Source organism: Crinia signifera, chromosome 3, assembly GCF_055691185.1.
Source record: "Crinia signifera chromosome 3, ASM5569118v1, whole genome shotgun sequence".
Lineage (NCBI taxonomy): Eukaryota > Metazoa > Chordata > Amphibia > Anura > Myobatrachidae > Crinia > Crinia signifera.
Genome location: NC_139219.1, coordinates 185,901,437 through 185,928,737, shown reverse-complemented (window position 1 = coordinate 185,928,737; position 27,301 = coordinate 185,901,437). Strand labels below are relative to the sequence as shown.

Here is a 27,301-nt window from a genome sequence, read left to right as displayed (position 1 = left end):
ATAAAATATTTTAATATGTCCTTTACAGGGGGGCTTTAGGTACCGGTGGATCTTTCATGACCCACATGCTGGTACTTGTGGTTTTCCCAAGTACCAGCATGTGGGGCAGGCTTGCTGGGACCTGTAGTCCTACTGTAAAGGACAATATTTCTGTTTAAACCAGCTATCATCCCTACATCCACCGCCCCAGGCCTGGGGTGCCCTGGAGAGGGGCGACCCCTTTATTTCCCAGCTCCCCCATAAACGTCTGGACTGACTAGTTAGGGAGGGTAATGCTTTGGCCGCGGGACCCCATCAAGTGTGTCCTCTGTTACCCTCCCTGTTAGTGGAGCCTGGTGCTGGTCCACAAAATACAGGGGGACCCCTACTCATTTTGTCCACCGTTTTTTGGGAGCCAGGGCCTGCTCAAGGTGCTGGTCCCTAAAATATGGGGGGTCCCCACTCACTGTTCCCCTGTAATTTGGGAACCAGGACCAGCCTAAGACCTGGTGACATTATTTTTCTATTATAGACAAATAAGGATGACACTCCACCAGGCTTTATTCCAACCCATTATTTATCAAAACTTTTTTTTTTATTCGCCTGAAGATTTTTTGTGAGAGATTTGAATTCTCTCATGCTGAATCTCTGGCACAAATCTCTCCATGTGTGGGGCTGAAATTACCATGTGTATGCCCCTTAAAGGGCATAGGCTAGGGCCCTTATTCCGATCTGATCGCAGAACAAATTTGGGTACTTGTTTCCTAGCACGGCGCCACCGATTTTAATTGTATGCAATCGGGTTGCAAAAATCGGGTCAATCGCATCGCATGCAACCAAATTGCATGCGATAAGATTGACCTGACCGACCTGGTTTTTTACATTGAATCCAATGTTAATTGGTCCCTGAGACCCGATTTTACATTGGCCCCAATGTTAAATGCCCCCCCGACCCCATTTTTCATTGTATGCCCCTCCATTGTTAACGCCACGATCAACGTGAACCCGAAGCGTGGCGCTACGCGTCCTCCGACCTTTTCATACCCCCACTATCCACGTCGCCGTGGAGTTGATTCTATATAGTGTGGCGAGCGGATGCGCATTACTTCAGACGTATTACGTGTCCCTTCGCGGGGCTCGCTGCGCTCGCCACACTATATAAAATCTACTCCACACCGCCGTGGATAGTGGGGGTATGAAAAGGTCGGAGGACGCGTACCACCGCCCCTCGCGGGCTCGCTGTGCTCGCTTCGGGTTGGCGTTCATCGTGGGGTGGCGTTAACAATGGGGGGCATTTCACATAGAAATTACCCATCAGGGTGGGTATACAATCAAAAATTGGGTATGGGGGGGCCATTTAACATTTGTTCCTATGTAAAATCGGGTCCATTGCATTGGTCGTATTGTATGCCATTATAATGGCATACAATGGCCCTGATTTTACATAGGAATTTAACATTACATACAATGCTTACAATGTAAAATCGGGTCGATCGCATGCCATTATAATGGCATGCGATCGACCCGATTTTACATTTGTCGGGAAACCTCATAAAAAAAGCCTGAAAATCGGGTCCCATTGCATACCTTAAGTTAAGGTATGCGATGGGACCTGATGGGCGCCGTGCTAGGAAACAAGTACCCAAATTTGTTCTTAAAATGGGTAAAACCATGTGCACTGCTGGTGGGGCAGATGTAACATGTATAGAGAGAGTTAGATTTGTGTGAGTTGTTTTGTTTCTGTGCAGAGTAAATACCGCCTGACTTATTTTTACACTGCAATTATTTAGATTTCAGTTTCAACACATCCCACTCAAATCTAAAGGTGCCCATACACGTGCCGATATGTGTGCTGTGCGTTTTGTACTTCATTTGTGCCTTGCTATTTTGGCACTTGAAGGGCGATGTGATTTTAGCCTCTTTTTTTTAGTTTATAGTTAAGTAATGGGTACTTATGTAGTATCTGGGCTGCCGATTTTGTGATCGTATGCCTTACCTTAAGGCATACAATCAGATGCGATGCGATGCGATTCGATGCAATTTTGCATAGGATTCAATGTTAAGAAGGTCCTGTTCATTTCCCCACTATCCAAGTGGGCATAGAGTTGATTTTATATAGCGTGGCGAGCGCAGCGAGCCACTGAGCCCGAAGCGTGGCGAGCGAACGCATATTTCTTAAAAAGTATTCTGTGTCCCCTCGCGGGGCTCGCTACGCTCGCCACGCTTCGGGCTCGGTGGCTCGCTACGCTCGCCACAGGTTTATATCCAACTCCATGCCCACTTGGATAGTGGGGAAAGGAAAAGGACCCCTTTTTCCCATTGAATTCTATGTTAAAATGGACTCAGACCATTTTAACATTGAATCCTATGGAAAAATCTTGACCATCGCATCGCATACGATTTGGTCGCATGCGATGCGATACGATGCGATCCGATCCGATTTCTAAATCGGCAGCCCAGATACTACATAAGTACCAAGTAATGTATATTGCATTGCATTTACTACAAAAGTGATGTAATGCAGCACAAAAAGATACTTTTTGTGCTATACAATATTGTACCCGCGGGGCTGCGCATCGCATCCCCGCAGGTACACGGTGCAATTCTATCCAATGCGATGCATTTTGAACTTTAAAAGTTCAAAAGCATGCGATAATCACAGCGTGTATGGGCACCTTAACTCTCTCTGCTCTGCTACATCTGTCCCACCTGCAGTGCACATGATTTTGCCCATTTTGTTAACAAATGTGTACTGCGATCAGATCTCAACAAGGGCCTAGATACGTTTGTATCCCCGAGTGTACTGCATTCATAAAATATTTGATGAATTTGGAAGACTTCATACCAGATATGGTGGATCTGTGTGAAATTAGCACTTTGTAGAATGGTCGTACAATCAAAAACAAATACTACAGAAAAAAACATAGACCATTTTTCTATTTCTAGTGTTGTTCAAACTATTATTATCCCAGTACTTGTATCAACTAGATGGCATTTCATGTGAAGAAAATTTTAGATCAGTTTGCTTTGTTTTGTTTCTTCTCTGTGTATATAGAGACCGATTCAGAGATAGATACGGTAGCACAGCCACTGCATCTCACTATTCAGCCGCTCTGTTAACCTATGCTAATGCTGCAGGAGCGGTGCCACCTGCTGCCTTCTCTGACCCTCTACTGTGTCTGTCTGAGTAAGCAGCACTGGATCATCTGCGTCTGGTCATTTGTGTAACCTTCAGGTTACCTGGCATGATGTGGAAATGGATGCTACAGTGATGCGGAGTCTCAGGATGCAGCCACTTGCGTTATCAGGTCCAGAAACTGAGCCTGACATGTCCCCGTCTTCCCTAATTTGGGCTGTCTTCTCCGCTTCCATACCACTAAATAGCATGGCTTAGACGGCAAAGCAAGCAATCTCGCAGACAGAGATCTACATATGCACCGAACTCACACCATCAGAGATGTACGTAAACCGTTGCAGTTGTGTACGTCTCTGAATTAGACTCATACTTCATAATTCACATATAATTCAATATATTAAAAATATACAGTTAACCAGTGTGATGCTACTAAATGATGTACCTCTGTAAAGCATTATATGAAATCTAGATTATATTACTACTCTGAAGGATCATTAGTTAATGGACATCTATTATACACGTCCATTGCAAAGTTCAATGTGTTTTTCCACTATTTTGAATCGGCACAGATCAGCATTAACATGTTATTTATTAGGGTGCAGCAAAATCCAAGCCTCTTGCATATATTACAGGACTATTTCTCTTTTCAACACTAGAGGGTGCTGCATTTCTATATCTGTACCTTTGTAAAAAGCTTAGTGCTTTCAAGTTTCAATTACATGAAGAATATTGCAGTATGGATTTTGTAATGTATGTAACCAAGGGTCCAATTTAGACCCTCTCGTAGCAGACCAAATTTGTTCCTGTCCATGATGGTTGAGGCTTGAGCGAATATGTGTAAAAACATCACAAATTATTTTCAGAGATTTTATGAGTTTTCTACTGTAAAATGTATGAACAGGTAAAGTTCTTGAACACGCTTTATGTAAAATATGTATTTACCGCAAATGCTAGAATACTGACATATTAATTTTGCATTGACTTTGAAAGTACTCTTACCCAGTTATTCACAAACTTTTTTGAATCACGATGCCCTGGAGTATCAGAATATTTTTCATGGCACCATTACGTCAAAAGTATCTTGTTGATAAAGTGTCTCGAGGCACCCCAGGGTACCTAGGCACTACAGTTTGGGAACCACTGTCCTAGACCATCAACTTAGGGAACCCCTGCAAGGATCCTGTGGCACCCCAGGGTGCCGGGCATACAGTTTGGGAACCACCGTGCCCTAGCCTGATATATCTGCACGTCTTGCTATGGTGATTGTGCGCATACGCTTAAAACTTGTATGGCAATTTGCTAATATTGTCTCATTCTTAAACATGTAAAACGATATTTATATTGATGACATTATTCACTGATTGTGATCAGAATGACTTTGTGAATTAATACTTCATGTGCACTGGATGGCCAATAGCGATCAAATAAAACACCGATGAATGCCCACTTCCAACATGGTGGATTCAGTGTATCGTGTGATGACGCGTGCCTCAGGCGCCGAGTCGCATGTCAGGAAGGGAGAGGGCGGAAGCCGGGCGCCGTCATGTCAACATCAACAGCCGGGAGAATGTGGCTGAATCTCAAGCAGCGGCTTAGGGTTGGAGCAGTGCGGGAGATATTTAGACATTATCCGCTGCTATGCTTCAGCCTGCTCTTCCTCTCCTTGTCAACCATTCTGCTGCTCAGGTAACGGGGAACCGGAGACGACTGCTCCTGTGTATGTCTGCCATCTTACCCCGCTTCACTTATTTACTTGCTGCCCCTGGTCCTTTACCTGCTGCTCTGCTCCTGGTCCTTCCCTCCGTTTCGTTTTCTGAATAAGAGCATCTCACAGCAGCTGAGCTTACTGACACATTACTGCATTTATATCACCAAAATAAGAACATTTTAGTGGAACTGCTACATACCCTCCAACAATTCCAACGCAAAAATATGTACAGACCAGGGGGTGTGGCAATAGATAGTGGGCGTGACCATTTCTAAAGGGGCGTGGTCTTTACCCTTTTACTTTCAACTGGACCACTACACATCCCAAGCCGAAACTGGACTGACATGACACACAGGATCAAGAGCGCACACACACTCCATGCTGCTCACGTGTTAGATAGTCAGACGGATATACCTCAGACACACACGTGTATCCCCCACGGCTATTCAGTGAGCCCCGGGCCTCTGTGTGTCGTCCCGTCCCCCCGGTCCCTGCTCACCTGGATCCCCCGGCTCGGTGCCCAGGTGAGGTGGGCGGAGGGCACGTACTCTCTGGTCAGGGCTCCAATCTGTGTTTCCCACACCTGTATCCGCCTATCCATCCCGGAGATGGATAGGCGGATACAGCAATCTCCCTCATGTCACCTAGCCCACATTACACTGTTACATCATAGGTACCTCCTCTCCTGCATTCTGCAGGAGACTCCCTGACATAGCAGCAATCTTATCTCCCTCTCTCCCTCATTAGTCTAGCAATCGCCCTCATGTCACCTAACCCATATTATGTAGCTGTTACATTTTTGAGAAAAAAAAGAATCAGAATCAGAGACAGATACATTTACATAGAATCCTCAGCACCATTTCCCAGCACTTTACCAAGTACAGTAACTGCTTTGGGGCTCATCTACATTTGGCTATAAGTAATTTTAAAAGATTCTTCTCAGATTTAGAAGTACACACCCAAGTTTCTAGGTGCCACGTTCACAATCTCTATTCACAATCTGACCTGTAAGCGATGTGGACGATAAAGTGTAGATTTGCACTATATAGTCATTGCAGCCCTGTCTATCTGGGTTTCAATTTGTGCTGCCATGGGAACGTGCATCGGGATCGCAAGGTAAAAACAGCTGTGGGATCTGTATGCGACCCTAATGCGATTTTGACTATATAGTCAAAATCTCATGCTGATTGTACCCGTGTGTACACACCATTAGAGTGGTAACTATTACTAACCCAATTTACATTGGGAAAAACAGTCTTTCTAAAAGCATAGTGTCTGCATTTGGGAGCCAAAGTGAATTCTTCTTTGATGCACCCTGACAGTTACTATTCATTGGGACTTGACTGCTGATCACGTGGTTCATGTAATCTTGTACACCGCAGGCTACATATACAATGATCTATATAAAGGGCCATATTCAATGCGCTAGTGAGGGGGTTAAACAATGAGGATCACCGAAAACAAGCCACCCTCGCCGTTTAACCCCTGCGCCGGCCACTCTACTCATACACCATCCACACAGATGAAATGGAACTCAGAGACATAATTAGGAAGTTGTCCCCAAAATGACCTGATTAAACACATTTTGCACTTTTGTATTGGCACACAAAAAGGGTGACGAGTTTTTCATTTTTTTTTTTTAAACTGTTAAAACTTTTTCATACTTACCATCCATTTGGACCTGTATTGGGAAAGTGGAAAGTCTCATCTCTTTTAACCTTCTTTATACCAGTGGTACTCATCAATTGGAACCTTTACAGAGGAAATTACTCTTTATGTATGTAATACAATAATAAATAAATAAAAAACAATCTCTGTGCTCCACATTTTCTCACATGACTCCACTAGTAGGGAGGCTAATACTAGGGTGTTATTTTAATCCCAGGATTCAGAATTGAAAAAATCAATCCCGGATTGGTCCCTGAACGCCGTAACAAAAAACTGCTGTTAACCAGTCCTTAGGTGGGTGGAGGGGGCGGGCAGGTGCATAGTGTTGCAGTGTCACCTTTTAATACCACGCCGTGCAGCCCCACATCCTGGTTTCTGTGCATTGCCTAAATTAATAACTGCTGGTGCCCAGCGCTGCCTGGCAGTAAAAGGGTCAACTGTCTATGCACATGATTCAAATTCCAGCAAAAATTGGCCTCAATCTCAGGATCCCTCCAATCCTGGGATTGGCATCCCTAACCATGGGTACAAGGGACCACCCATATAACTCATATATTACTAGTAATTATTAAATCACAAATTTTAAATATATTTTATAATTGGAATGTAAAAATGACTTATCTTCAGTCAAGCTACACTTGTATAAAAAGGGGGTTCTGTCGGGTGCCGGATGGCTGACAGTCATTACACCAACGTCGGAATCCCGACTGTTAAAACCCTGACACTCGGGATCCTGATGGCCAACAGCTATTATCCCTCATGGGGGTCCATGACCCCATATAGGGAGAATAGAGTAGGTGGCGAGCGCACCGAGCCACTGTGCCCGCAGGGGGCTTCGTTGCACTCCCCACGCGCCCCCCCCCCCCCTGCTGTCTGAGTCCTATACCACACCCGTTTCTGTCCTTACTAAATTCATCATCACATGTTAAGGTGAGTGCATTTGTTACCTTGCGTTTTACAATATAAATTGACTAAACCTTCTAAAATTTTTTAAAAAAGGTGCTGCCTTCATATTTTGTCATTTCTCTATTGCATCCTAGAAAATGATAGACAGAATGTTTATGGTTGCTATGGGCAACATCACCTCTTTTCATATTCAGATGCTTTAGTAAATTTACTGTTTAGTTTTTACAATATTTACATGTGTTGCATACTAACAACCATTTTTATTTTCCCTCCTACAGATATCTTCATATTCTTATGATCTTCTGGTCATTTCTTGCTGGAGTTGTCACATTATACTGCTCACTGGAACCTGAATCTCTTCTTCCTAATATTTTATTTAACATCAAGCACAAGCCAAAGGTATTAAACTAATAAAATGTGGATTTTCTCATGCTCTTGAGCAGTCCTTGAGGAATTTTATTTTTACAAAGCAAGATGTTTCATGTTGGCTGAAGGATTATTATCTCGTCCTGCGAAGAGTTTAAATAAGAAAACCTCTGTGCTAGAGTTTATATCGAATAATCTAAAGCAGGTCGCTTGGCACTTTTATAGTCTGTGGGACTGTGTTTGGGGTGCAGGGCTCTTTGGGCTGCTCCATGGCATCATATAGTATATATGTAGCACCCTTCACATTTATTATTACCTCTTACTTAGGTAAGTCTTATCACATATAATTTCCCTTATCCCTTTTAATGTCACTTTATTTTCACACCAATGTGATGCCATGGGGTGATTCTGCTGGGCTGGCCTGGGGGGGTTCCGTGCCCTGGACCTGTCTCAGAGTAGTGTTAGGGACTTGTCCTATTGAGGTAACCTGGACGCGGTGGACAAGCCCATAATAATGGCCATCATTATGCTAAGAACCTCAAAAATGCAATATAGCAATGATATTAAAAGGTCTAGCATTTATATTTAGTGTGCACCTGCAAACTCCTTCTCCTGCTTGCTGCACTTTTATGTGCTAAATGATAGATCTGATCTGATAAATAATATGTACTACTTCAGTTTCCCTGCCTTGCAAATGCTTCCTTGACAAGGGCATTAACATATGGGTTGGATTTGTATTGATTTATACATGCCAGGTTTGCCTGAACCAGCCATAGAGTGACAGAAACTCCACCCACCGAAGCAGATATAGGTGGGGGTATTCAATCTCGGGTCACAACTGTCGGTAAGTTACAACAGCCGTGACCATGGCCCGTTTTTGTTTTGCTCGACCGCAAATCGCCAAACGGCCGTGTATTGTTGAGATCCGGCCGTGATCGCGACCGTTCTTAGCAAAACGGGCCCGACCGCTTTTAAAGGCGGGCCCGTTCTGTCGATCTATCTCTTCAAAGCTGTCGGGAAAGACCACATTGAATAGGCGCACGCCGCTATTTCAGCAGGGATTGAATTCCCCCCATAATCTTAATAGTAAAGCTTTGTTCAGATGGATGGTGCTAGGCTAGTAGTTTCCAAACTCTGTGCTGTTGCACCCTGAGGTGCCTTGTGCGACTTGCAAGGGTGCCCTTTATTGGTGGTCCATGACCAATTCAAAATTATTTATGACCAATGTAATAGAATTGTAGACAAACAAAAGTATGTCCATTATCACATAACTGACCCTAAGGATGAAATAAAAATGCTATTTACTTCATTTAATATTTTTTTTTTCTGATTATATCAATGGGAAACTTTTGACCTAGGGGTGCCGTGAAAAAATTCTGATACTCAGGTGCGCCGTAATTTCAAAATGTTTGGGAACCTCTGTGCTAGCCATGCCCCATCTCTAGGAACGTTACCAGTAATATGCCCTTTTTTCCTTTAAGCCCCATACACACTATAGCTTTGTGTACACTCATTGTTGTTAACACCCCGCTCCCTCATCTGAACATGTTCAGGCAAGGGAGGTTCTCGTTAAGGACAACCATGCGGTGGCATGTGGAGACTGGTTAAAAAGATTTATGGTGATATGGGAGATGGTGATTATTTGGGGTTAGTATTGAGAGTGGGGTGGAGCAGTGAATCTATGTTAAATAGGGCACCAGTGAACACTCCTTTGCACCTACCTGTCTGGAATAATGGTGTAGTCAATCTTTGCTGCTGAAACACGTGTCCAGGGGTTTAGTCACATGCTACATGTTACATCTGTTCCACCTGCAGTGCACATGGTTTTGCCCATCAGAGAAAGATTTTGCATTTGCGATCTATGCTAAATTAGGCCCTGATTCCAGCAATATTTGTGCAAAGAACTAAAGTTTTGTATGCAAACAATTTCTATTGAGAAAATAGTTGTTTTCCAAATTGTATTTCAGGTAAATATAGAAAAGTCTTAAGCTGGGTACACATTCGGCGATATATCATTAATGATATGGACAATATTGATTTAATTTGTGCAAATTACTCAATGTGTACCCACTATGTTGTAAACGATGTGTGCTCCCACGCATTGATAATGACAGGCCCTGTTGGCTGTACATGCAGCTTAATCTTACAATATTGTCAGAGCCTGCATGTAGTGGCGGGTTTTGTGATGTCCCTGACCGAAATCATGAACAATATCGGTCAGTGTGTATACACTATATCAGGGATGGGGAACCTTTGGCTATCCAGCTGTTGTTAAACTTTACACCCCAGCTTGTCCTGCTACAGTTTTGCTCTTTTGGCAATGCTGAAACTCTTAAAGGGCATGCTGGGATGTCTAGTTCAGCAACAGCTGAAGGTTTCTTATCCCTGTCCTACATCATTCTGCCGGGGATCTCTAAGTGTGTACCCAGCTTGTGCCATTGCATGTCAACCAAGTGTAACACTAACTTAAAAAATGAGCAGCTATTTTGAAGATGGTATGTAAGAAAGTTTCCCAACCTCTGCTGTTACAGTCCAGGGTTTAAGGGTATCCAAGCTTGAGCACAGGTGACTTAATTGTACTTCAGTCCATTTGATTAACTATCTGGACTCAAACATGGCTATCTTTAAAACCTGGACTGTAATAACAGATTTTGGAAAGCTCTATGATTAGTGATTAATACCCCTTTAAGATCGTAGCAATAACCGGGACTATACCCTTTCGACCCACTAAACTGAATAACCCGGGTTGCGCTGTGTATAATGGGAGACCAGGGTTTAGTGTGAAAGGGTCGGACCCTGGATCAAAATCCCTGGTCAGACCCGGATTTGCGATCTGAAAGTGGTGTTTTATTGAGTTGACATGCTCATAAGAACATGCCAACAGTACTAATACATTTTGAAGGTAGTCATTGTGATTTGGCTATTTTGGAATTGCTTGCTCCTGTTTAAATGAAATAATAGTATCCATGTATTTGTATTCCTCCAGCAGCCTGAACTACAAGAGCTTTTTCCACAAGGCCATAGCTGTGCAGTGTGTGGTAAAGTTAAGTGCAAAAGGCATAGGTAAGTTTAAACAGAATGTTATCAAAGTAAAGGGGTTCTGTTTAGTATGATTTGTACATAATTGTGTCATTTCTGGTGAATTTCAGGCCTACTTTGCAGTTGGAAAACTATCAACCATGGCTGGATTTGAAAGTCCCTTCAAAGGTTGATGCATCTTTGTCAGAGGTAGCTTGCTATGTTGTTGTTTTGTTTTATTGAGTTGACCTACACAAAAGCATATTGGTAGTACACACATTTCATCTCAGCACAAAGCCTTCATGAGATGCTAAGAAAATGGGGCATAGGTCAGAAGTATCTTGATGTGTAAGTTTTGCAAGTTATGTCTATGCTGGACATTGTTTCCATTACTTACAGATTATGTTATGACATTCTCCATAGGTACAGCAATAGAAGAAGGATTATGCAATATGAGGAAGGCTGTCATACATTCTCAATGACAGGGACATAGGAGGTCATTCTGGTTAACATTGAAAGCTGCGAAATTCGCAGTTTTGCTTGTCATTTTACCACCGCCCGTACGAACGTCGCCCCCCCCCCCAACGCACGCCGAATATCCCCGAACGCATGCGAATGGATGTTAAGCATAAACATCCATTCACAGCCTTGCGTGCGGGGACAAAATCATTGAATGGTTTTGCAGGCACTCGCAGATGTAAGACTCCGCTCTGGTGTCATACATCTGTTTGTGCCCCGTACGGGAAGCAGATGGGCAACTGACATCCGCTGCTGGCCTCCTGCACCCACATCATGGGCAAATTTACATGAACGCTGGGCATTCCCATTGGCGCAGCCCCTCGCCGCCGCCCCACGCCCTCAGTGCGAGGTGCAAACAGAAGGAACAGCAAACAAGCAGCAAACAAGTTGTTTAAGCTTGAATCCCTTTACCAGTGCCAAGATTAAGGACCTTATTCTGGTCCATTCGCTCCAATGTGTGTTCACACAGGGGAGCGATGGTGCGCACGCATAAACTGTTATGCGCATGTTCAGCCGCTTGGGGCGCACACAGCACTGCGGGCATGGGGCGGCAGCGAGCGGTCGCACCCATGTGAATGCCCAGCATTTTATGGGCATTCCCATGAAAATGCTTGGCGTTCCCATGGAAATTTGTTGGGGAGCAGGCAGCTGCCCGTCCACTTTCTGCACATGGCACCCTCGGACCTAAAACATCCATTTCCATGCCTACGGGGGATCGCAGGGGGGGGCAGGCGGCCATGCGAGTGGTGTTTGGTGGACTTTGCAGCCTTGTGAGTCAACCAGAATAAGGTCCTAAGTGAGCAGTGGCTACTTTGACAAGGAGCTTTTCGGCTCGGTGGCCACTGATTGGTCAAGGGTGTTAAGTAATGAGCAAATTAAAAACTGATGTTCTCTGACTGAATAATGTTTGTAATTCCCCCATTAACAAAGCTACAGTGCATTGTGCCAAGGATCCATTATCGAATATGGCTAGGTACTCCTTATTGTTTGGGGGTTGTTTCTCTAGCAAGCTTGTTGGTTCTCTACACTGTGTAGAAGGTATTGTGGATCAATGACATTACAGTAACATTTTAGCTAAACAAATGTTTGCGTTGGTGGGAATGAAAGTCTTTTAACAAAACAATCCCAAACATCTGAGAGTACTGGAATGGCCAAGTCAAAGACCCAATCTTATTCCCAATGAACACTTGTGAGAAGAGTGATGCAGATATGGGAGATGATTCTGATTTACTCGCTCCCCTGCGTGTACGCTCAGGGGAGCGGTGTTCAGCGTCTGCGCAGGTGCAGACATTGGGTGAGAGCAGGCATGGCAAACTGCTAGTTCACCATCCCGTTCGCACCCCACGCACTGGGCATGGGGCAGCGGCGAAGGGTCGCGCCCAGCGTTTCATGGGAATTTCCATGAAAACGCTGGGCGTTCCTGTAGTAATGGGCCGGTGATGTGGGGGTGGGCAGTTGACATAAGCACAGGGCGCTCGCAAATGGAAGACACCATAGAGTTGCTAAACATCTGAAAATGACTGCAGCGCTGGATATATATGTAAAGGATTTCTTGTTGGATATGCAGAAAAAAATCCTCCCAATATGGACCTTTGGAATATACAGTCTCCACAATTTTCTTTAAAAGTAACGCAATCTCTTTATTTCTCCACAAACCAACAGATCAGTAAAAATAAAAAAATATAAAAATACATATAAAATTAAGAACCAGTTCCTTATTCTCAAACAAAAAGAAATTTCTTTTTAGCTCACCGGACCTCCTGGGGATTGATATTATCCTTTTATTACACAGATGTTATATATTCCTTTTCTGGCAGGGCCACTGCCGCTCCTACACTAGTACTCCTCTTCCGGATGTCGCACTGCCAATACGGCTATCCTTCAGAATTTCCCTTTGTGTTAGGATTTTAGTGGAAAGAAGGAGCTGGTTTCTCTAAGCTAGGCATACGGCTTTAGATGTTGGTGCATGTACCGCCCAGGCTCTGCCTGCGCTCGCAGTCTGGTGGGGTCTCACGGCAAGGGTAACTGCAGAAAGCCGTGTCGCTCAAGAGAACTTCAGATTGGCTTACGATCTTTCCAAGCCGCCCGGTGCCGCAGGTGTCACAGACTCACACTCGTCGGCTCTGGCACTGCTCCCCTTGTATGCGGGGGCTTTCTCGCACAGGCTCCGGTCTCCAGCTGCTCACCAACGCGTTTCTACCTGTAAAGGTCTTTCTCAAGGTGCACCTTGAGAAAGACCTTTACAGGTAGATACAATATGAGAAATAAGGATGGCACTCAGAGGACTTATCATACATGCTGTATTCTAAAAACAGAAACCAACGTTTCGGGGCTGGCATGCCCCTTTGTCAAGGTATGCAGTGAAACAAATAACATAATAATTACCTTAAATGCCGCCAGCAGGAAGTAGTTTCCACTTCTGCTTCTACCCCAGTTCCGGCATCAAGGCGTCCCCGTTGGTGCGCGAACTGGAGGATGAGACAGGAACACTGCACCTCTTATTTAAGGGGACTAGCACTTGTTATTTTTTTCATCACAAACCTTGACAAAGGGGCGTGCTAGCCCGAAACGTTGGTTTACGTTTTTACAATACAGCACGTTTGATAAGTCCTCTGAGTGCCATCCTTATTTCTCATATTGTATCTATCCGCCGGAAGAGCGCAGGGGCCAGTGACTTTTTGTTTTTAAATAGGTAGTGGCCGGCACTCCATGGCTCAGCAAACAAATAATGGCACCAGGTGCCCTCCCTAGGTGAACCTTGCAGGGTCCCTAACAGACAGGTAGGCAAATGGGCGGCACTCTGGTGACTTGTAGAAGGAAGAACACAGAAGCCTGTTTAGTTCAACGTTTCGAGAGTGTTTATTTTCATCATCCGGATACAGATATGGTCCAGTGAAAAGCCGCAATACATGTGCCCGTGATAAACAAGCCACTCCCAGGAACACACCTGAGAGTGGTGATTAATCAAATTAATGTTGCTTGTATTAGCAAGCAAAACATTGCAGTCTAAATGCATAAGTAATATCCAAAGTGTCAAATACAAAAATAACATAAAAAAATAGACAAGACAATACAAACGCATACACTTGTGCATATACTGAAAATATACGTCATAGACTAAACAAAATAGCGTCTTTTTTACATAGAGAATCTTGAAAGGAATATAATCCAGGTCTCTAGTGACATCTTGTGGTGAAAAAAATTACAGAACAATATATTTGCCCAATACTGCTTCTTATCAATGGTTAACAGAATCTGTGATGGCTGTCAGATAAATGGGAAAAGAAATTTCTAAGCATAACACACGATAACCATCCAATGCTACACACCATACGATATTCATACGATGTTACAACAATATGATATCCATTCGATGTTACATACAATATCTATGCGATGTTACAAACATGCATTTAAGCCCAAGGTCTCGTTCAGGCCAATTGGTGACAGGGTCTTTAAGAAAAAAAATCCATTTTGATTCTAGCTGCAAAAGCTTTTTAGACCTATCTCCCCCCTGACACCAATCAGTACCTGGTATGGTATCTGAGTGTGGCCAATGAGTGACGAGCTTCAAGGAAGTGGCATGCCACAGGTTGGTCACTATGACCCTTTGTGATTGCTCCTCTAATGGCACTCCTGTGTAGTGCCATACGTTCCTTGAAGCTCCTCTCCGTTTTCCCCATCTAATGTTTACTGCAGGGACATGAAAAAAGATATATCACAAATTTAGAATTACATGATAAATAATGTTAATGAGGATATTTTTACTAGAGGTAGGATGTCTGAATGAGTTACTGCTCAGCATATAATTACAGGTAACACAATTGGGACATCTAAAGCATCCCATTTTCAAGGGTGCCAAAACACCCCCGGTGCCCTGTTTTCTCGGTAACATCCACCTTCACCAAAATTTCCCTAAGGTTCTTCCCTCTAGTGAAGCATTGCATTGTACGAGTATCTTGCAAAACAGCAAGATCCGGGTCATCTCGTACCAGGGACCAGTTTTTATCTAAACTCCTACGTATCACCTTACTTTTAGGGTTAAAGTGATTCACCCAGGGGATATTATTTTTCAATTCCTTTTTCTCACTGCTACATAGAAGCTAATCCTTAGGTATTTTAATTTATTGTTATTTTTTATACAGGTATTTGAATTGGTGCTGGAAAACTTTGTCTACCCTTGGTATCGGTAAGTATAGTAATACGTTTGAGATAAAATACTTAGTACTTAAAATACAAGTTCTAGATATGTGGAAACATTACCCAATCGATATAAAAAATGTATTAAATGTGGATAATCACATATATATACTAATTTAATTATCCCTTTTAATACAATGACCATTCAAAAATGATATATGCTTATCTCTGCACTTATGATAACATTTTACATCCACACATCAGCACAGACATTTTTATAATAATTTCCCAATATCACAAGCAAGAACGGGATTTAATTATGTGGTAATTTACCATGTCAGGAAAAGTGGTAGCCTCGGGCTGTAACACCCAGGTCTGTTAGGTCTGTTCTGTTACAGCCCATTTTTTCCCGTGTGATAAATGACCTTGCAACTCATATTAAGATCTGTGATAAATTCTCAGAGCTATGGGTCAACATGTTTGCAGCACCCATGATCAGTAAACTTTTTGTATTCAACGTGTGGAATTAGGACAGCGGTTTCCCAAACTTTTTAAAATCACACGGCCCTTCAGGATTAAAAAAAAAATTTCACTGCACCCCTAGGTTTAAAAGGTTTTAATTGAGCAATTTAGAAAAATATATTAAATTAACTATTTTGTGTTTATATGTGATCTTTGCGTTATGTGATGAAGGAGATTGGCAGCCACCATTTATGAATTTGCCTATTAAATTGACCATAAATAATTTAAATTGGTCCTGGACCACCAATCCAAGGCACCCTTGCAAGTGTTTTGAGACACCTCAGGATGCCACGGCACACAGTTTGGGAACCACTGAGTTAGGAGTTTGTTGAATTGATTGTCGATACTATTCACATTTATAGCTCAATCATATTGTTGTGTTGGTTCTATGCAGTTACTGCTTTTAACAGTTAACACTTCAGCCCTGTTGAATGATATTGAGGAACCTTTGGCCAGACTGATCAGAAAAACGCAACTTAAAAATAACCGTTATAGAGAAATCTTTGACTTAAATTGTATCTGTTTTGCAACATGCCACGTGCTGACAGGAATTTGAGATGGTGGACGAAGTACTTTTTTCTGACACAGTTTTTTGCTATGTTTTTCATTGTTGTCCATGGAAACCGTGTGTCTTGCACTGCAAAGACATACATATGTTTATTGTGCCCAATTTTACGAGCATATTCCAATTTCCATTTCAAACACAAGCAGAGAACCCATTTATGTGGGTAAACACTAAGCACATCAGCAGTCGAATGATGCAGAGTAGTCGCGGGGAATGTGTTATTGGCTCTATCAATGCGATAACTTCCCCTTTTTTATTTATTTGTTTTTCACCCCACATGCTCACCGCAGTGATATTACTGAAGATGAATCTTTTGTGGATGAACTGAGGCTGACATTGAGATTCTTTGCATCGGTTCTTGTGCGGAGAATACAGAAGGTGAATCCTTGCTTAGTTTTATAGCAATATTTGGTTGCCAGTGCGCTAACCTGTTAAAATGTTTGTTTGCTATTTGTTTTCTTGACTTGTGTACCCTTGCTGAGAATGTGGCCTAAACAACTGATTAAATCCAAGGCACGTATTGGTCACAGTGATGATGATGATGATGAATAAATACTAGTGTTCATTCTAGCACCATGCATCTTCCAAAATCTGTGCAGTTCCTCTTCCCTGCCTGTGGTGCTGCTCTCTGCTGTGGTGCTTCTAGCACAATGTGGTCTATACTTCAGCACTGATATGAAGACCAGACCTGTGCTAGATGCACCACTGCGGCGCACGACACCCCAGGAGGTGAAGATGAACTGCACGGATTTTAAAAAGTGCAGGGTCCCTGAATGAATACTAAACTATATTTATGCAGATATAAAACAGATGCATTGGATGTGTATTACAGATGCAGCTGGAAATGTATGACAATAGGGTAAGTGTAGCATATACTAACTTACATGGATGGGTGTAATGACAGGTTAGTTAAGTTTGGAATGGCCTTTATCTGTTAGGACGCTCTGCACCTCAGGTGTGAATGGTCCCTACAATCTTACTGTTTATCAGAATGGTAGTAGGCATGGTCCTGATTGCAGGAATGGTGCTCAGCCAAATTAAGTCATACCGGGCTGGGTAATGTATCTGCTTACTCTTAAGGTGCCCATACACTGCTGCGACGTCTCGCAGCAGTGTTCGGACACCCGATACCCCTGCAAGCCGCTGGACCTTCCCAGCGGCAGGGACGCATGTGATCCATTGTGATGGATCACATGCGTTCCTACTTGGTCGGACAGCCTGCCGGCATGTCAGGGAGGGGCGATTTGGTCTGATTTAACGGGCCAATTGGTCGAAATTGGACCAAATCACCTCAGTGTATGGTTACCTTTTAGATGTATACTGCACCTCCAGAAGCCAATCAGATATCACTGGAGTCCTATTGCTGTATTATCTTGCATTGTTATTGTTGGCATAGCTTAAAGGTGTGCTAAAGGGGATATCTTTGTTTAAAAATAAGTCTGCTATTTATATTTTAAAGAACATATTTTTGATTACCATATACATGCCCATGAATGTTTCTAATAGTGTGTACACACGGTGAGATGTGCCGTGCGATTCTATGTTCGATTCGATGTTTCATCCAATTTTTACTTTCTCTACTCATTTGAGATCAGCTTGAGATTTTCACTTTTGTGCTATGCGATGTGCTATGCGATGTGCTATGCGATGTGCTATGCGATTTTCACTATGCGATTTTGTCTTATCTGTATATTTGAATAAAGGGTGTTCTTTACTTGCAGAAGGGGTGAGTCTATTTCTAGCTAAATAGAAGGGGAATGGTGATTCCTAATTTACTAACCGGCCGTAATTTCAATACGGCCAGTAATTATCGGCAATTAGCGTGATATGCCCGCTAATTGCCAGCCAAATACGCCAGAAAAATACACTTCGTTTTCCTGTCATATTTGGATTCAGCCTGCACGGATCAGTCAGATCCCTGCAGGCTTCAGTGTAAATATAGAAAAATAAATAAATAAATGAAAAAAAAAAAACGCAGTGGGGTCCTCCCCCCCCCACGCCCGTAACCAGCACCAGGCTGAAAGAGCCCGACTGGTATTAAAAAATCAGGGAACAATTTGCACAGAGCTCCGCTGTATTTTTTAAAACCAGCTCCAGGGCCGGGGCTGGTTCCCAAAATACGGGGGACAAAATGACTAGGGGTCCCCCATATTTTAAGAACCAGGCCCAACCAGCCAGCAGGGTAATTCCGCAGCCGGGGGGTGGGGGGGAGACTTTTTAATACAAGTCCCCCCCCCCCCCCCGGCGAAAGCATTCATCCCTGTGACCGGTCAGCCTGGCCAGGGGTCCTAGGGGAGTGGGGACCGCCCCCAATAAAGGGGTCCCCCCCCCCCTCCAGGACTTACCTGGCCAGGCTGAAGCCTGGGCTGTGGGTACCGGGCTGATAAAGTGTAAAAAAGTAGATTAAACCATTGGGTTTTGTTGTGGAACTATGAGTCCCAGCAAGCCTGGAATGCAAACTGGGACTTGGAGAACCACAAGTCCCAGCATGCGGCCCAATAATGGGCTTGCTGCGACTCTTAGTTCCAAAGCAGAACCAATAGTTAAATAAAAACTTTACTACATACACGGGCCATACAAACTGAAACTTACCTATCTTGACCCTGTACCGTAGGTCTCCATCCATCTGTCCATCAGCTGGGGCTGGATGATGCTGCCAGAGGATCCCACAGGGGTGACTGGGGATGATGCTGCCAGGACGGGCTGGGGATGGATGATGCAGGGGGGGGGGGGGGGGGGTGACTGGGGATGGATGATGCATCTCCCTACCCCCAACATACTTTACTCCCCCTATCTCCTAGAAGCACCCTATATACCTCTAACCCCAACACATCCTACACTTCAGTTCCTGTCCCTCAATATACACCCCATAACTCTCTATCCTGTCCCCCAATATACACCCCATATCTCTCTATCATGTCCCCCAATACACAACCCATAAACCCCCCCCCCCCCCCCGGTCCCTTTAGTTACAGTACATCGTGGGAGCCGGGTGGGAGGTTAGATGCGGCGGGTGTATGCTGTCTTCCGTTCTGCACAGACAGCTCAGAAGTCAGCTGGGGGTGCAGTGCCACGGATCCACAGAGATCCGATCAGCACGCAGCATCCCCCCATAGCTCCATATCCCCTATTGTGTCTGCGGCTGGCGGGGGTCTGTGCAGGGGCGCTGAACTTTAGTAAAAAAAAAAATGTGTTGGATTCCGGAGCAGACGGCAGTGCCGCTGCGTGCCCCATACATTGGTGGCCAGTGGATAAGCGGCTTGTACTCACCGAGTTCCAGGTGACGACAGGTCCCACTCAAGACCAGATCCGCACAAGTAATGCTGCTTGGCTTGCTGCTGCTGCGTCTTCTCTGGCCCGGGCCTGGATAGAAATGGGCGGCGACCAGGTGAGTGACAGGTCCCGGGATATTGCATCGTGATCGCAAGGCGCATACGATGCATGCGGTCACCTTTCGATGTTAACTATATAGTGTTGGCTGCCCTCACTATATCACCACCGATTTTTACTTAAACGGGAGCGCGCATCGGGCTCGCAAGCCCTTAAACACTATACAATCACCATGAGATATGCATGCGATATGGCTTCCGATGTTCGCTATATCGGCAACATCGGAAGCCATATCGGCCCGTGTGTACACACCATAAGGAAGTGACTCGAGGATATTCGCTATCAATTGATAGGCTTCATACTAGCTCAGCGTAAAAATGAATGTTTCCACTGTCTGTAGATCGGTAGGAATTCGTTTTTTTATCATTTTTTATAGAAAGTGTATTTAGAAATGATGCGTCAACACACTCAGATTTACCTCAGACTTTACCTCAGACTTTATATCCCTTTTATTGTACATGACAAACGCTGCAAATAATATAATTGCTCATGTTTAGGTGGATATTCCATGCATTATAACAGGAAAGTTATTGAAAGCCGCTATGAAGCATATTGAGATAATCGCAAAAGCAAGACAAAGAGGTAAATTGAAACAGTATAATTATCCTGATAGTAGAGTGTGGTACAGGGGTCCGACAGTCGGGATGCACTGCTGTGTATTTTCCTAGTGGCTCTGAGCTATACCTTGGTGATCGAAACATCCACTACATACTCCAGCACTCGCACTAGAAGTGGGCTTTCCATCATACACCACTCTGCATTGCGTAAGCTGGGAGCCATTGCACGTTGGTCTACAGGGTTGATCGTTCCCAAATAAAGTATGCATAGTCAAATAGAAATTCCAGAGATGACATCACCTAGGTCTCCTGAAGATGTAATAATGAGAATCTTTGCCCAGTAAAGAAGTTCTATCACAGGGTAGTCTGCTACAGTGGTGGGTAAAACTGATACTTATACTGAACATTGTGTGAGTATTGGCTGCAGTGTGGTATGGAGATCCGTAAACTAGTATAATGTGCATTGCTCTCAGTTGGTACACTGCAGTCTTTTACTTTTAATGGATAGATATATGTAACTTTTCCCATTGCTTTCTCATTAGTAAAAAACTCGGAGGATCTCCAGCAAGCAGCTTTGGAGGAATATGGACCAGATCTTCATGTTGCGTTGAGAAGTCGCAGAGATGAACTTTGCTACCTAAGAAAACTTACTGAGCTGCTTTTTCCTTATATTCTGCCTCCCAAAGCAACAGACAGCAGGTGAATTACTCGGTTTTATTGTCCTGCCATTTGTTTAAATGTAGGTAGTTCAAACTTGATGCCCGGACAAAGAAGTGGATTATTGCTATAAATGCAACATAGACTATGGGGGTTGTAAACAGTGCCACAGTACTCGTCTTTATCACGCAGTAATGCACGTGGAGTCATGTGGGACACTCCCAGTTGGTATGTAACTTGCCTCAGCAATACATTTTCAGATAATTGGGTTTCAACTTTAAGTGGGGGTGATGTGCCTTTTTAAAATGTATAAAACAGAATAGGGCATAAAAGTGCAACCTTAGGTGTGTTGGTTTCTATAAAATTATGAATGACCTTGGCTAAAAAGTATAACATGTATTTATTTATACTGATATATCAAATATATAGAACATAAAGTTTGCACTTAAATTGGAGTTTCCTAGACAAACTATCAATAAAAAGTGTAACCTATTATTGATTGTGTGTCTAGGAATCTCAGATTTTACTGTTTTACATGTCTTCTGTTGTCTGGAGTGCTGCTGCTAATCGTTTGTTTGTTTGTTTATGTGTTTGTATGTATGTATGCGACCTCAACATGGAGTCTGCATAAAATATTACATACCTAAATATGGCAGCTGCGTATGGTACCATATCTGTTTATCCCAGAGGAACAACAATAGTTAAATACACCCTTTTTTTTTTTTTTTATTCAATCTTTATTTTTCCAATTTTTCTTTTAAGTACAAAATTAACATTTAAAATTTACCAAGTTTAGAACAATAGGGTAGCAATTTAGACGTCACATGTAGATTCAGTCCCCTGTGCACAGACAGGTCTTCTATAGGTATCCTGCCCTCGCTAGGTACATAGTACACATCATATTATGTGGAACGGTGTCCAAGACCCTTGCGCTCCTCGTCCATGACCCCAGTGAACTTATCTTATAATAATTCATTAATTTTATTTTGCTTACTTTTAGCGTTTATCCTTTCTTAGCGTGCAATCATCTTAATTCATAATTTTTATGTGTTTGTGCAACATTTTATATATGATACAGCCAATAGGTGTGCTGTATGTACTGTGTAAAAAAGAAAAAAATAGACGGTGTTACATATATTATTAATACCTATGAATCTAAAGTGCACTGTGCAGAAAAAAGAAAGAAAAGAAGGGATAAAAAAAATAAAAGGGAAAGAAAAATTTAACCCAATCTGTGACACTGTTTTTATTGCATATCTTTGTTCCCCTTAATTGCTACTGTGCGGGCGCTTGGGGCTGGACACCGAACCACCTGTACATATATACATATATCACATGCATCACATAAGTTACCACACCTACTTGCTCAAAAACTTAGTATCCTCTCCCCCCCCCACCCACCCACCCTAGGCGTTAGGGAATCAACTCTCATCGTATATTTCTTTAAGTACCTTTTTGCTGTTGTCTACCTTTCTTCTCCCCTAAATTCTTCCTATTCTTCTCTCCTGACATCACCTGTTCGTTGACCCTCCTCCTAACACTCAACCGGTGGCCTCCTCGTAGGCTGACCATCTATCCCAGGACAAAAAACAAGGTGAAGACTGATTCCTCCACTGGCGCTCTGTATAGGATGGTACCTTCCTTAAAATGGAGGTACGATCCTCTTCTCCCAAATATATACGATCACTGCAGTATAAGTATAAATACCATACATCCCATTGTCATAAACAGCGATCCTCTTCTCCGCCTCTGTATACTCAATTTCTGTGTTAGATAAACTTCGTCCAACTCAAATCGAAGGATAGGCACAAGAATTTAGCGTGCTCCCCCCAAAAAGGAATTAGGAGAAATGGCACAAATAGTGTAATACCATTTAATACATATAACACATTTAAAATACAGAAGTGGGACATAAACAATGCGGATGGTAAATGGAAGATTGGCCTGTTACCCGTATGCGTGGAGAACTTGGATGGCAATCCAGTCCTCAAAGTTGGCATAAGAGGATGACGGTGAGCCCGGGATTTCGACCGTCAAACGTCCACAGCAATAGGCACAGAGTCCAAATGGTCCATAAACGCTATCCCCATACAAAAAGGGTAACCCAGCTCCAAGCGCTTTCGACCTCCACTGAGGTCTTTTTCAAGAAGAGTGCTGGGAAACTCTATACTCCGGGTTTATATAGTACAAGTGTCCAATCAGAGCATAATATGGTGTGATTGACACGTCCCTGTGCCAATCAGAACTGAATTCTAGTTTTACCTGAACAAGTGTCCAATCAGAGCATAATATGGTGTGATTGACACGTCCCTGTGCCAATCAGAACTGAATTCTAGTTTTACCTGAACAAGTGTCCAATCAGAACATAATATGGTGTGATTGACACGTCCCTGTGCCAATCAGAACTGAATTCTAGTTTTACCTGAACAAGTGTCCAATCAGAGCATAATATGGTGTGATTGACACGTCCCTGTGCCAATCAGAACTGAATTCTAGTTTTACCTGAACAAGTGTCCAATCAGAGCATAATATGGTGTGATTGACACGTCCCTGTGCCAATCAGAACTGAATTCTAGTTTTACCTGAACAAGTGTCCAATCAGAGCATAATATGGTGTGATTGACACGTCCCTGTGCCAATCAGAACTGAATTCGAGTTTTACCTGAACAAAGGATAAGTCCAAACAGACGCTAAAGTCCAGGATGTGCGGTAAATGCCGCGACTTCCGGTCCGCGGTAGTAAGTATCCAGTGACGATACCGGAAGTACGTGGTCCGGCGTGTGACGTCATATCCGGGAATGGTGTTATGCTTCCGGATATTCGTGGTGTCAGCGGCCATCTTGGTGCACCTCCGGGAATAGTGTTTAACTTCCGGATATTCATAGTATTAGCGGCCATCTTGGTGCACCTCTGAAACGTTATAGATGGGCTGGAATTCATATGAACGTCTCATAGTGTGCTAAAAATCCGGAATCACTGAAAATTATATACATATTGGGTATAAGTAAAATTTCATATATGCATAAAGTATTTAACCATAACAATATAAAAATTGGGGATTTTAAAATAGACAATATAAAAATAGCAGATATAAAAATAGACCATAAGAATTATAAAACAGGTAATGTGCAGGAATACAGGATTCGGAGGGTTGTAAATAACACTATAAAAACCATTTTACCTCGAAGTCTAAATTAAGACCATTGGGTTTTAAAGTGTTAAAATTATAAATACATTTCATCTCCTCCTGTGCCAACCTAGTGGGCAAATTTCTGTTCCTAATGTCTGCACAAACTTGTTTAATACAGAAAAAACGGGAAATGGCTCCAATGGAGGAGTTATGTTTAACCCTAAAGTGCTGTGAAAGTGAATGGGATTCTAGACCTTTTTTAATATTATTCAAATGTTCGTTAAGACGGACTTTAAAGGGTCTGCTGGTCCGTCCAACATAAAAGAGTCCACATGTGCATTCGATGGCATATACAACGTTTTTGCTGTTACATGTTAAAAATTGATCTATGACATGATAAAATCCATTGATCTCGACTCTCTCATATTTAGTGATCCCATTATTTTTAACTGCCTTACAACCATTGCAACCCCCGCACCTGTGGAAACCCTTGGTGGCAATGGTTCCCCTAGGTTTATTGGTTATCAAGGCACTTCGCACAATCTTATTTCTTATATTTGGGGCTTTTCTATAAATAAAATTCGGGCGGTCGGGTAGAATTGACCCCAAGATCGGATCCTTCTTTAATACCCCCCAATTTTTCTTAAAAGATCTCTCTATATTTTTGTGTTGGGCGCTATAGCCAGTAATGAAGGCCCATTTTAAATCTTTGTTTGTGGTTGTACTGTCGTTTTTATCCTTGTCTTTTAACAACTCATTTCTTTCGATTTGATTGGTATTTTCCATTTTTGTCTCAATAAAGTGCGAATCATATCCGCTTCTGACAAATCTCTGGGCCATGTTCGTTGCTTGTTCCTGATAGACTGTGTTGTCAGTACAATTGCGTCGTATTCTTTTGAACTGCCCCCCTGGTATTGCATTCAACCATTGTGAGTGGTGGCAACTATCGTGGTGAATATATGATAAGCAGTCCGTAGGTTTTGTAAATGTTTTCGTCTTTAAAACACCATCTTCAATAAAAATTGTAATATCTAAAAAGTCTACTGTTGTTCGACTGATGTTAAAAGTTAGTTCAATGTTGACAGTATTTGTATTGAGGTATGCACAAAAGGAATTTAAGTCAACCTCACTACCCCTCCAGAAAAAAATAATATCATCTATATAACGTTTCCATGACACCAGATTCGCCCCATATGGGTTGTTAGACCATACCTTATCATCTTCCCATGCCCCCATGAAGATGTTGGCATAGCTAGGGGCGAATCTGGTGCCCATGGCTGTCCCCGTTTTCTGGATATAAAAACAGTCTTGAAATAAAAAATAGTTATTATTCAAGATAAAATGTACTCCCTCTTCAATAAAAGCTTGGAGGTTTTTGTCCAGGTCACTATCATGCAATGATCGATTCATAGCAGCTAGGCCATCTTGATGCTCAATTATGGTGTATAATGATTTGACATCTGCAGTGACCATAAAAATGTCATCGTTAAAACATAAATCTGATAAAATATTTAAAAGGCTTTTGGTGTCTCTGAGATGTGACCGGTTTTTTAAAACAAGGGGCTGTAAATAAAAGTCAATATATTCAGAGAGATTGGCCGTCAAGGAATTAGTTCCGGAAACAATAGGGCGTCCGGGAGGATGAGTAACACTTTTATGAACTTTGGGAAGTAAATAAATAACAGGTATGGATGGTTCTTTAGTGAGTAAAAATTTGTGGGTATTATCTTCTAAAACACCTTGTGACTTATATTTATCAAGTAGGGTGGTGAGTTTTTTTAGCATATTATCCGTGGGATCCCCCCTGAGTTTGTGGTAAGTGGTTTTATCCTCTACCTGGGAGAGGACTTCATTGATATACCATATTTTGTCCATCAGGACAATCCCCCCGCCTTTATCGGCGGGTTTGATAATGAGGTCCAGGACCTCATTATCAAACCCGCCGATAAAGGCGGGGGGATTGTCCTGATGGACAAAATATGGTATATCAATGAAGTCCTCTCCCAGGTAGAGGATAAAACCACTTACCACAAACTCAGGGGGGATCCCACGGATAATATGCTAAAAAAACTCACCACCCTACTTGATAAATATAAGTCACAAGGTGTTTTAGAAGATAATACCCACAAATTTTTACTCACTAAAGAACCATCCATACCTGTTATTTATTTACTTCCCAAAGTTCATAAAAGTGTTACTCATCCTCCCGGACGCCCTATTGTTTCCGGAACTAATTCCTTGACGGCCAATCTCTCTGAATATATTGACTTTTATTTACAGCCCCTTGTTTTAAAAAACCGGTCACATCTCAGAGACACCAAAAGCCTTTTAAATATTTTATCAGATTTATGTTTTAACGATGACATTTTTATGGTCACTGCAGATGTCAAATCATTATACACCATAATTGAGCATCAAGATGGCCTAGCTGCTATGAATCGATCATTGCATGATAGTGACCTGGACAAAAACCTCCAAGCTTTTATTGAAGAGGGAGTACATTTTATCTTGAATAATAACTATTTTTTATTTCAAGACTGTTTTTATATCCAGAAAACGGGGACAGCCATGGGCACCAGATTCGCCCCTAGCTATGCCAACATCTTCATGGGGGCATGGGAAGATGATAAGGTATGGTCTAACAACCCATATGGGGCGAATCTGGTGTCATGGAAACGTTATATAGATGATATTATTTTTTTCTGGAGGGGTAGTGAGGTTGACTTAAATTCCTTTTGTGCATACCTCAATACAAATACTGTCAACATTGAACTAACTTTTAACATCAGTCGAACAACAGTAGACTTTTTAGATATTACAATTTTTATTGAAGATGGTGTTTTAAAGACGAAAACATTTACAAAACCTACGGACTGCTTATCATATATTCACCACGATAGTTGCCACCACTCACAATGGTTGAATGCAATCCCAGGGGGGCAGTTCAAAAGAATACGACGCAATTGTACTGACAACACAGTCTATCAGGAACAAGCAACGAACATGGCCCAGAGATTTGTCAGAAGCGGATATGATTCGC

General features: G+C 42.7%; 1 protein-coding gene across 4 annotated transcripts in view; it reads left to right on the top strand.

The window, feature by feature from the left end:
• Positions 1 to 4,610: 4,610 nt before the first annotated feature.
• Positions 4,611 to 27,301, top strand: part of SNX14 (sorting nexin 14) — an 80,585-nt gene continuing 57,894 nt past the window's right edge. For 2 of the 4 annotated variants that reach the window (XM_083177076.1, XM_083177074.1), the window contains exons 1-8: positions 4,611 to 4,801; positions 7,676 to 7,796; positions 10,753 to 10,826; positions 10,913 to 10,991; positions 15,446 to 15,489; positions 16,818 to 16,905; positions 20,415 to 20,499; positions 21,017 to 21,173. In XM_083177076.1, the coding sequence (XP_083033202.1) occupies positions 4,659 to 4,801; positions 7,676 to 7,796; positions 10,753 to 10,826; positions 10,913 to 10,991; positions 15,446 to 15,489; positions 16,818 to 16,905; positions 20,415 to 20,499; positions 21,017 to 21,173 (791 nt within the window). In that variant the 5' untranslated portion in view covers positions 4,611 to 4,658. Of the gene's footprint in view, positions 4,802 to 7,675; positions 7,797 to 10,749; positions 10,827 to 10,912; positions 10,992 to 15,445; positions 15,490 to 16,817; positions 16,906 to 20,414; positions 20,500 to 21,016; positions 21,174 to 27,301 lie in introns of all 4 variants that reach the window. The other 2 variants (XM_083177075.1, XM_083177072.1) reach the window with 1 other exon arrangement.